Raw genomic sequence first — 11,093 nt, 5'->3', positions numbered from 1 at the left:
CAAAACGACGCCGTACCACGAATAAAAGCATAATCCAAAGGGGGATTTTATTACCAATACATAGAAGACATAAAGTGAGATTTGAAAGAAAAACTACATCATAACATAACAAGGTTGCAAAGTGACAGTTCACAACAAAGAGAAACCTGCAAAACTAGGGCTTTGGAAAAAAATAAAAAACAACCCCTTCTTCAACACCTCAAGAGGAGGAAGAAGAAGAAGAGATCGTCGTGGCAGACCCGAAAACCACATCGCTGCCACGGCCAAAAGCCCGCGAAAACAGGTGTACGCCGCCACAAAAGCAACCGAGAAACAACCCCAACATCATCGACACAAAGACGCGATAAAACCCTAGCCGGATCCACGGCTGAGAACAAGCTTCCCACCGGAAACCTAAAAAAAGTAGCCGAGGGATCCGGCACCCGACGTCCGAAATTCTCGGAAACTACGGACGGCCACAAAAACGGATGCCTCTTCCGTTACTCGGAAGAGACGACCTTCGAAACAGCCAAGAGAAGCTGCAAAAAAGCGTGGCCGCCGTAGTCTGCCGGAAAAAAAAGAAGCGGACGCCGGCCTGAACCCGTACGACGACGTATGATGATGGACCCAAAAACTTCTAAATACCTTACGCTAGAGATAGAAATGCTTGAAAACCCAAGCAATTCAAGTTCTTGATTTTTCTGCATCATTAAGAAAGTATGTCACACCTCCATAGCTGCTCAAGAAGAAGATTAACAGCAGCAGAGCTTATTCCATGGCAGAGCTGGATGTTCAGCCCCACCAGAGTCCTGCCCAGAGTTTTCAGCGACGGAAAGCTCGTGTCCGAGACCAACGAGCAGCCCGCGAGGGAGAGCACCCGCAGGCTCAGCTGCTCGGCCCTAGCCAAGAGGGCGACACCGGAATCCGTCACCCTGCAGCCGGAGACGTCCAGCTCACGAAGAACAGAGCAGTTCGTTGCGATTGACATCAAGCTCACATCAGTGATGCTGCTGCATCTCTCAAGATTCAGAATCTCGAGAGTTTCCCCGTGGAGGTTAGCGATCTCGGCAACCACGTTGTCAGTTAGGTTAACGCATCCACTCAGGTTAACCTTCGACAGACCAGCCTCCGGCCTCTGCACGAGAGGCAGCAGGCCCGCATCCGTTACTCCTTGAAGGCCGCGGAGATCCACGTGGGTTAGCTTAGGGCACAACCGGCCCACCATGCTCAAGCCGGAATCACCGAGCCCCGGGCAGTTATGGATAGCCAACGATCGTAGAGAAGTGCAGAGAGAATTCAATGGGAATCCAAAGTTCATGTCTTTAAGCCCTAAGCAATTGGACACAGCAAGAGCCTTTAAACCTCCACAGCTAGCAAGGATGCCGAAAACCCCACATTGAGTGATCCTATGAGTCTCGTCGAGCTTCAGGCTCGCAAGCGATGAAGCAGCCTTGGCTAACGACACGACTCCATTGTCGGACACAAGAGCACATCTCCGGAGGCTAAACACCTTCAAATCCGGGCTGCCCTTACCGATAGCTTCAAGACCCGCGTCAGTAACTCCTTGGCAAGAAGCAATCGATAAAGATCTCAGCTTTCGCAAGCCTTGACCCTTGCCCATGACCCAGAAGCCCCTCTCATTCACATTGTCGAGGCCACCGAGTGCAAGAGCAGTCATCGCACTCCCATAGTGCCCGATCACAGCAAGAGACACGTCGCTGACATTGAGCCCCTGAAGACTAGCCTTAGTTAGGACGTGGCCAGCCGAAGAAAACAGACCAGCGACACCCTGGTCGCCAACTAGGGCGCAGTTTTTAAGCATCACGCACTCTAGATTCGGGCAGTGGCGGCCCAAAGCTTTCAAGCTCTCGTCACCAATGCTCGAGCAAGACTCTAGTGTAACTGATCTCAGATTGGGGCAGTTCATTGCAACTGCAATCATGGCCTTGTCAGTGATAGCCGGGCAATGGGAGAGGTCTAGCTTCTCAAGAGAACGACAACCAGTCGCAATTGCAGACAGCCCTTCATCACCAACACAAGATAAGTTCCACAGAGAAAGAGCTCTCAAAGAAGGGCAGCCACGCGACACAACCTTCAGCCCAAGGTCTGTCAACCTACGCGTGGAAGCATTCCCTCGAATAGATAGCTTCCCCAAACCTCCACGGCTCGCAGTTCCAACAGAAATGGCGGCCAATCTCACATCCGTGGCCTTCTTTCCTTCCAAGCATCTCGACAGATAACCCTGAGGGTCGACATCTACACATTCCTCATCATCAGACTTGATTTCAACCTTCTCTTTAGGCTTAGCAGGCTGCTCATCAGCCTTCTTACAATCAGATACGACCTCAGATTCCACGGTCTGAGCAATAGAGCCACATATCTCATCCGCGGAGATGCTGCTCAAAAGCATGAGCCAGCGCTTGGATACAGAGGCGCAGGCGCTCCTCTCTTCGCCTCCACCAAGGCGTCTGAATATCTCAAACAGGCACTCATCAGGGAGCACTTCAATCGAAGGCAGCTCCTTCGGATCTTCAGTAACAACAAAGGGAGCACTGATTCGAGATCTCTTGCGTGGAGGAAAATACACATCCACATGACTCCCAAGAGACACAAAGGGGATCGATCCCTTGGGATTTTGGAACATAAAGAACTCATTATCACCTGAAAGCAGAGATGTAGGCAACCAAAATCAGAAAATATTGATTTTCCATAATCTCAGTGATCAAAGCCCTCAAATCTCACACATCTAAATCAAATTCTCAGCAGTTTTAACAAATCAAGCACATGCTAATTCTTCAGGAGATTACTAAAGTACAATTTGCAGTTACATCTCAATATGCACAAGAAACAATATTTAGAGTTTTCTATTTTTTTCCTTTATAGTGATGAGCTCCATACATAAACACACCCAAAAACATCACACAGTCTTGAAATTACAAACACAGACATAAATTAACATACATATTATGATTGATGATATACAAAGATTCATCAAAACAAGACAAAACATAAGACTAAAGATATCAACTAAGTAAAGACTCAATTTTTATCAAAAACCCAGTAAAGTTGAGCTCCATATATAAACACACCCAAAAACATCACACAGTCTTGAAATTACAAACATAAACAGAAACTAACATACATATTAATGATTTATGATATACAAAGATTCATCAAAACAAAACACAAGCTAAGTAAAGACTGAATTTTTATCAAAACCCAGCAAAGATGAGAATCCATACCACTGAAATCAAAGACTTTAGACATGGGAAAGTTGTGAAAGCCACAAGGAAGTCGAATTGAAGCCCAAAAACGATGAGATCAATCAAGAAAAACGATATCAACAGAGCCCCAATCAACAATGAATGCATCAGAGGGAAAAAAAGATCAAAGGGGAAAGAGAAGGCGAAGAAACCCTATTGATAGGGCAAAAAGGGGCAAGAGAGAAGGAGATAAGAGATTGGTGGATGGATACTACAAACTGGGGAAAATGCAAATGCATATATTAATGTACATGAAAAACACTAAAGTGTGTGGGTGTGGTGTAATATCTCACGCATATCTTTTGTTGTCAATAGGTGGGGCCCTCTCCCTCTCTCTCTCTTCTTTAACAAATCAAGAAAACTGCAGCTGAGAGATACATACAATGAACCAAACTACTCGCTATGTTCAATGTTTCTTCTATTCATTCATTATTTTTGAATTGTTCAAGATGTACCAAATCCAACGAAATAAAACAACTTTCTTTATTTTAACTTTCTTTTTCTATGTACTTATTTATTTATTTAATTTGTTGCACGATACACAAGTAGGCAAGTGGATTCCCCGAAATTTTGCATTGCCTATTAAATATTGCAATTTTTTTTGACAGTTTAGAATATTGTTCATTTACTTGGCTCAACTTACTTGCATAGTCACACCGTCAAATTCTTTTTCTTTTTTTTCATTTTTATGGAATGATTCTATTCATAGCCTCCATTTTACTCCTCATAGCTATCTCTTTAAAATAATAATAAAAATTAATTACAAATTTACTACTTTACCCTATAATTCATAACCCCATTTATCATTAATTTAGTTTTGTTGTGTAGCCCCGCAGAAGATAAATTGAAACACCACGCAACAACAATCTATTATCTATGAGGAGATATAATTTGATTGTCGTATTATGGGGAAAAAAATGAGATGATTAGGAAAGTTAGAAGAAGAAAAAAACCTTATTGAGTTTTAAAAGCAAAGAAGGAATCAAAGATGAGAATTGAAAAAGAAAAATCAGATAGCTAATTTTTAATCCTAACTTATCCTTTCTGGTTTGTTGGATCCGATCTAGTAGGGATATGATTAGAAAGTCAGAAGGTGAAGAAAACAAGTAGATGGTTGAACATGATGCAAAATTTTATTTACATTTTACAAGATTAATTTTGGATTTGTGCAAAACTCGTCGTTATTAGAAATAGAATTATAAAGTTAGAAAATGAAGAAAAACAGTAGATGACTGAATATAGCTTTGATCTTTTGTTAATGAATGATTTGCTTCTTCAACGTCTGCAATTCTATTCTTTCCTCTAGCGGCTATTCCAATGGTGAAGGAATATATTTTTTGGGTTTATTTTGCTGTACTGGACGAAGCTATTATTTAAGTATTGATCGGAATTTTAAATTTAAATTACAAGGGCAAAATAGTATAGTTACTATAATTATTAATATTATTTTTAAATAAAAGGCTATAGAGAGTAAAATGGAGGCTATGAATAGAATTACCCAATATACATTCATTGATACTATCTTCGTCCCAATTATATAAATTTGTTTTTCTTTGTCAAATTTTCAAATATATAAGCTTATGTTCGTAAAAGATAATATTTTTTTCACTCATTTATTAATATTTTTCTATTTTAAAATTTTTATTGACTCCAACTTTAATCTATTATTAAATAATAAATATGGCATATAAATAAGTTTATTTGCATATTAATATATCTAATGATTCTAAGAAAAAAAATTAATCAAACCATATAAATAAATGGGACGGAGTATTTTGAATTAGAAAAATTAGGCAAGGAGTTCTTATTTGGAGGTGGGAACTATAGTATAATTGAAGAATTAAATTAGGCAATAAATACATGGAAAAAATAAAAGGAAAAAAAATGTGGTCCAAGAAAGGAACCTAACAATATTCAATGAACAATAAAAGAATAATTTAGAGAGCTTTTGGATTGGGAAATAAACACGTGGATTCCTCTTTCTTCTCTATTAATTTTTCCAATTTGCATTATCACCCCTCCAATTATTAGTATTTAGTTTTTGCCAATGAGAATTTACAAATTTAATTTGTAGACTATATTTATTTCTACTTAATTAATTACTCACAAATACATGCTACATTCTTTCATTGCTTTTGACTTATTTTATTGAGCTATGTGTTGATAATAATCATTATGTTTATTATATATATTTCATATAAATATCAATAAAGTAAAGTATGATCATTGAAAATCTTGATTTATTTTCAAATCTTAATCGTTCACTCCACACGCCAGTTGGCCAATTAATTAAACACAATAAACCAAATAAGACTGCACAAACTACGGTCATGTGGGAAAAAGTTAATAATGCAATCCTAATTAAATTAAGAGCTACTTGATATTGTTTAATAATGCCATAATCTAAGCAAATCCCAATGTATAATTGAACAAATAATTATAATTGTATTTTAATTAACCTCCGGCCACCTAAGTAATTAAATCATCGTAACTCATTAAGCAATGTAATTAGACAAAACTTCACATCCATACATCACGCAAACTATTTGATTTCAATCACATTATTCACATCGCCATCGTAAATTAAAACGATCATTGATCATTTAAATAATTTAATGATTGATTGAGTGAACGTGTCGATAAAAGTCATGAATTTATATTCTACAAATATCTTTTAATTCGAGCTTGTCGTATGGTCATAAATTGGTGAAAAAGGGATGTTAATTAATAATTAACAAATTGTTATTTTCTATAAGTTATTTATTATCAAATTGATTTTACACGGTCAATATATCATCCATATTTTTTTCAATAATCATTTAGCTTTCCTATTTGCCTAAAATGTAAAAATTCGCACAACAAAAATAATAAATGTTAATATAAAAAAATAATATGCAAAAAACATTTTGTAATCTAGACTAGACATAACAAGTCAAAGTAATCATAGACACGAAAAAAAAAGGAAAAAAAAAAAAAGAAAACACGTTTTCACATTGTCAAACAAATAAACCGGTCAGAAAAAAAAAATATAACTCGTTTTATGGAAAAATAAATAAAGTTGGATGTGACATAAGAAAATAAAAATGAAATAATTAAGTGTGAATGGTGATGGCTGAGTCAATTGTGGTAGTAAAAATTAGTAAAATCGTGTATGATGGATAAGAGACATTGACTACCAATTTTTCCTAATGCGCCATCACAATTATTTTAATTGTCACAATGCAAATGTCATTATCCATCACAATTATATTTCACAGTGCTTATTCTTGTTATATAATAATTTAACATTGATTTGCATTCATTGGCCCAAAATCAATTTCATTTTCTTCGTGGATTATATAATAAAATTATAAAAAACTTGTCTCATATGTTCTTGATCTATAGGAGGTTTAGTTTGAGATTTGGAAAAAAATTACAGTTAAATATTTGAATTATTGACCAATTAACGTACAATCAAATATCTAAAAGCTAACAAAAGAATCTAAAAATTTTAGTTTTCAATCACAAAGCGAATATGGATTTTATAACAAATATATTCAAAAGGAACTAACGTCAAACAATTTTGTTTGGCTACCTAAATTTGTTTCCCAAAAAAACAAAAAAGGCCACATAATATTTCCATAGCCAGAACTTGAATTTTGAGTTTTATTTTTATTTTTTATTTTTATTAAATATGATTCAAAATTTCCTTTTTTTCACATGATCCAATATATTTCCTTTAAAACTACATCACACAAGAACACAAACTAGGAGAGAGAGAGAGAGGTTGTCTTTAAAGTGAATATGAATAAACAGAGCAAAAGAAAACAAGCTAATTACAAACTTGGCAAAGTTAAGAGCTTTTATAGAACAAGAGGAAACAGCTTCTGTTTTTATAGGTTTGATTCAATTCACAACATATATATATATAGATATATATGATCCAACTCAACCTCAATTGCCACTACTCATCAATCATAAAGCCCTTCTTGCTCCCACACATCAACTAGGAAATCCACCATTTCCTGTTCCATTTCAACCCCCATAAACACTCTGCCATTTCACACAATCAACTTTTCTGTGTACAATAACAGAAAACTAACCGTCAACGGGATGGGTTGAGGGAACGGCTTATTGGTCCCGAGCAAACTCTCATAAGTCGCGTTGAAACTGCACAATCATCACAATCATCATACCTTAACCCCCTTCTCTTTTTTAAGCCTACAAACACAACTCGTTACCTCAGTTTAGGCTCTTGCGCTTGTCCCGGTTTTTGGGATCCTTTACTTCCTACCCACTGCTGCCTTGTTTGGTTCCAAAGAAGAAGCCCTTCAACATAAAGAAAACGAAAAAAAGTTGAAATAGAAGCAGATAACAAAAATATGACAAATCACTTTGGAACCGAAGAGCCCGTTGTTCATATAGCCAACAGTAGTTTTTATAACCACCTCATAAACTAAATCCTTAATACGAAGCATAAATGACGTGGTGTGAAGAGTGAAGGGCATAGCCCTGTAAAAGTACTTGCCATGATTTACGAATTCGGAGGAGTTGCTTGTGCCACCTGTGCTACTGTGAGTATCAAGTGTTTGGTTCGAAGTGCTGATTGATGAGACACTTCTATGAGATGGAAAGGCGCTGTTGTCCATATCACCCGAACTGGGGCTCCAAAAGTCCTCTGTTAAACTGTGTTTCTTCACGCGTTGGCCTTGAATCTTGAGCCCCTTCGATGGCTCATCCACGGAAATTACAAGCGGTGGCTTGGTACAACATCCAAGACAACCTCTGCTCTGTTGCAAATTAGGTTTGTCAACCATACATATGATTAGTGTATCAGTGGAAACTATTGGAAACTATTTCCAATACATTGTAACCTAAAATTGGTTTCCGTGCACCCGTATTCCCCTTGGCAAAAACTAAATAACACAAGTAGATCTTGGAATGCTAATCAATTCATATTCAGGTTTTGGGTCATGAATAGTACACGCGTTTAGCATTAGAAATCAAGTGAGGCAGTCCATGAAAGCAATGTTAGGCTCAATAAACCATTTGAAAGAATCACTTCAGAAAAACGACTATAATTTGATCAGCAAGAATTGAAGATATCACAGAATTTAGTATGGATGGTATCTCTGCAGTAGCATTAGGCATGAGAGACTAAGAAAAATACGAACATGACGATCAATCCAACAAACTAACACATGACATGGGTGGCAGTGAATCATATATCCAAGATAACAAGATGCAAAACAGTCAATCTGTTGAGGCCGATTTAAGGAAATATTCAAGGCAAAATTTCACTCGAAGGATTGAAGCAAAACTAAGCAACCTAATTTAACCAACCAAAGCAAATTATCAAAATAAAAAATGTTGAGAACTCATTGTACCCTCTTACAAGGAAAAACTCCCTGCACTTATTCTTCAACCTTTCCATAATCAACCCGAAGAATTCTTCAAAGTACTCTCTATAACACCACGAGAGAGAATACGAAGGCCTTTTCGCACAAGTTTCCATCTCTACAAGCAACCGGCACCCATCATACATAATTGCCAACGCTTTCTAATCTCACCCGTTCCCCATTCACAAATGCCTTCTCATGCTATTGCTAATAAAAAGAATTCGAGAGACACCTACGCATGACTCAAACAAACTCCATGCAGCCTAGCAAAAGCATGAAGCAAGAGAAAGAGACATAACAAAACTTTCTGTTGGCACACACTATTGTTGCTTGCTTAATAGACAAGCAAAACTAAGATTCCAAACCACAAAAGGAAGAACAAAAGTAAGACTATCTAAAATAGTAAACCCAAAATCTCAAGAAAAAAAGTGCCCTACAATTCTTATGCAAACAACTATTTTTATTCCTCATGCTGGCCTACATTCCAGAAAGGTGAATTCCACATACAGAAATAAACAGTCCAATTTTACTCAATTTTCAGCTGCCCACCAAATTTAAACTCGAGATAACATAAATATACAGCTAAATAAACCAATCATTCCTGAAAAAAATCAAACATTTTAGGATATTCTACTAGCACAAATTGATTAATCATTCAAGAATCTCTCTCTCTCTCTCTCTCTCACACACACACACACAAACAAACAGATAGGGAGGGGGAGCTAAAAGAACTGACCCCATGCATGCAATAAACTGAGAAACCCAATGGAGAATTGATCTACACCAATACTTCATCCACAGGTGACACTAGTGCTACAACCAAAACTCGGAAAAATCATTCCTTTTCCGAAGCCCAGATCTAAACATCCACCACAAGATAGAGCCCACTATTCTGCAATCCAAACAAACAAAAAAGAAAAAATCGATCAATTCAATCAAACACTACAGCAGAGAAATTGAACAAAAAACCTAAACAAGTTGTCTGATTAGTGATTACCCTCTTGATCTGATCAACCCGCTAGCTCATGGGGTGTTGATTCTCGAATATGGCAGCAGAAAAGGCGTCGCGAATACAGTCTCTAGAGAGAGAGAGAGAGAGTTGTGTGAAGTGGGTAAGCGAGAGAGCATGGGCTGTACGCCCCCACTTGTGAATTGTCCTCACCTGAAATTACTTAATTGCCCCTTTGAGGTTGACTCTTGAATTATTGAATTCTTCGTTCCAATATATTTGCACTTTTGAATTTTAATAAAGTTTGATTGATAAAAAAAATCCTTTTTTTATAGTTGTGTGCATAACTATCTTAACTCCTAAGGTAGAAATCACAAAATCTTGAAGTTGGAAGGCTCAATTTCTTTTATCTTTTAGAATAATAAAACGAATAGAATTCAAATTTATGATGAAACACATATCATCTCAACGGTTGTATGTAACACAATCAAATCCGAATTCTCGAATAAATTACAATGGGTGTATGATTTATATAGTTTAAATAGAGGGTTAGACTTTACGCAGTTAAGTACATAATTACAAACTTAGATGAGTGACAATTTATATTTACATACATGGTGTTTTTTTCATTAAGGGAAGTGGAGCGGTGGGATTCGATCCCTATATCTCTATATTTGTTCTCTTAAGGAAGTATAATTGTTAAAGATGAAATTACATATTTATTTATTGGTAGTTGAGTTAGAAGTGATAATAATAATAATAATAATTAAAAAAAATTATGTTTGGGTGTTTGTATGTTCTTTGATTTGTTTAATATTGGAAACCAGATTTAATATAAAACGAATAATATATACTCCATCTGTTCCATGAATCTTGAGTCACTTTCTTTTTTCGGCCGTCCCACGAATCTTTAGTCATTTCTTTATATAGCAAAAAAATTTCTTTTTATTCATCTTTTCGTTTTTTTCACCTATCACACTTAACACACTAAATACTAGTATTTTCTTAATTTTCGTGCCAAAAATAATTGCCTTAAGGTTCACGGGACGGAGGGAGTACTATATTTTTAATAAACTCATAGGAGTTCAATAAAAAAAATTACAAATATTCGTTAGGGAAGGGAAATAATTATATATTTGGGCATAAATATAAACTGCCGAAACTAAAATGGGCTTCTATAATATGGGCCTGAGCCCAATTCAGAATGACGTGTCACCTACGTGACACACTTATGCTGAGTCATTTAATTTAGGGTAAAAAGACGTCGCTTTGCATCTGGACTAAGCACCTTCAACTCGGTCTTGTGGGTTGAGTTGAGATGAGTCAACTGTTGCATTTGAGTCGAGTCAGCTTTCTTGTTGAGAGTGTCTGGTTTGGCTGAGGGAATAAGGCGGTCGACGGTTGTGTGCAATCATCTGACTTAGGGGCGGAGTCTTCGGGTCGGAGGGAGATGACGTCTGGTGAGAAAGATGATGGAGGCTGGGCTTGCCAGCGGCACCTGCCGCCGTCGCCTAGCCAAGGGCG

General features: G+C 37.0%; 2 protein-coding genes across 5 annotated transcripts; both read right to left on the bottom strand.

The window, feature by feature from the left end:
* Positions 1-22: 22 nt before the first annotated feature.
* LOC131015541 (EIN3-binding F-box protein 1-like) lies at positions 23-3,699 on the bottom strand. The gene is made up of 2 exons (XM_057943953.1): positions 3,222-3,699; positions 23-2,640 (listed from the first exon to the last, which is right to left on the bottom strand). Exons 1-2 carry the CDS (start codon positions 3,244-3,246, stop codon positions 689-691), a joined length of 1,977 nt encoding a protein of 658 aa, XP_057799936.1. The 5' UTR covers positions 3,247-3,699; the 3' UTR covers positions 23-688.
* Positions 3,700-7,008: 3,309 nt separating this feature from the next.
* Positions 7,009-9,836, bottom strand: LOC131015540 (uncharacterized). 4 transcript variants are annotated; one of them, XM_057943950.1, is made up of 6 exons: positions 9,618-9,836; positions 9,357-9,512; positions 7,750-8,011; positions 7,463-7,550; positions 7,325-7,391; positions 7,009-7,246 (listed from the first exon to the last, which is right to left on the bottom strand). In XM_057943950.1, exons 2-6 carry the CDS (start codon positions 9,363-9,365, stop codon positions 7,193-7,195), a joined length of 480 nt encoding a protein of 159 aa, XP_057799933.1. In that variant the 5' UTR covers positions 9,366-9,512; positions 9,618-9,836; the 3' UTR covers positions 7,009-7,192. The 4 variants fall into 4 exon arrangements, with proteins under 4 accessions (XP_057799933.1, XP_057799934.1, XP_057799931.1 ...); XM_057943951.1 differs by having other exon boundaries at positions 7,750-8,006; positions 9,618-9,789; XM_057943948.1 differs by having other exon boundaries at positions 8,617-9,512; positions 9,618-9,780.
* Between the last annotated feature and the right edge of the window lie 1,257 nt (positions 9,837-11,093).

Source organism: Salvia miltiorrhiza, chromosome 3, assembly GCF_028751815.1.
Source record: "Salvia miltiorrhiza cultivar Shanhuang (shh) chromosome 3, IMPLAD_Smil_shh, whole genome shotgun sequence".
Classification (NCBI taxonomy): Eukaryota; Viridiplantae; Streptophyta; class Magnoliopsida; order Lamiales; family Lamiaceae; genus Salvia; species Salvia miltiorrhiza.
Note: the sequence above shows the minus strand (reverse complement) of the source record. Positions and strands in the feature narration are given on the sequence as shown.

Excerpts from the sequence above, each read along its gene's own strand:
- LOC131015541 (XM_057943953.1), bottom strand. The coding sequence starts at position 3,246 with ATGTCTAAAGTCTTTGATTTCAGTG. Across the intron at positions 2,641-3,221 it reads TAAAGTCTTTGATTTCAGTG|GTGATAATGAGTTCTTTATG; the intron begins GTATGGATTCTC and ends CTCTGCTTTCAG.
- LOC131015540 (XM_057943948.1), bottom strand. The coding sequence starts at position 8,766 with ATGTATGATGGGTGCCGGTTGCTTGTAGAGATGGAAACTTGTGCGAAA. Across the intron at positions 8,012-8,616 it reads AGTGCAGGGAGTTTTTCCTT|AGCAGAGGTTGTCTTGGATG; the intron begins GTAAGAGGGTAC and ends AATTTGCAACAG. Across the intron at positions 7,392-7,462 it reads GCGCAAGAGCCTAAACTGAG|TTTCAACGCGACTTATGAGA; the intron begins GTAACGAGTTGT and ends ATGATTGTGCAG.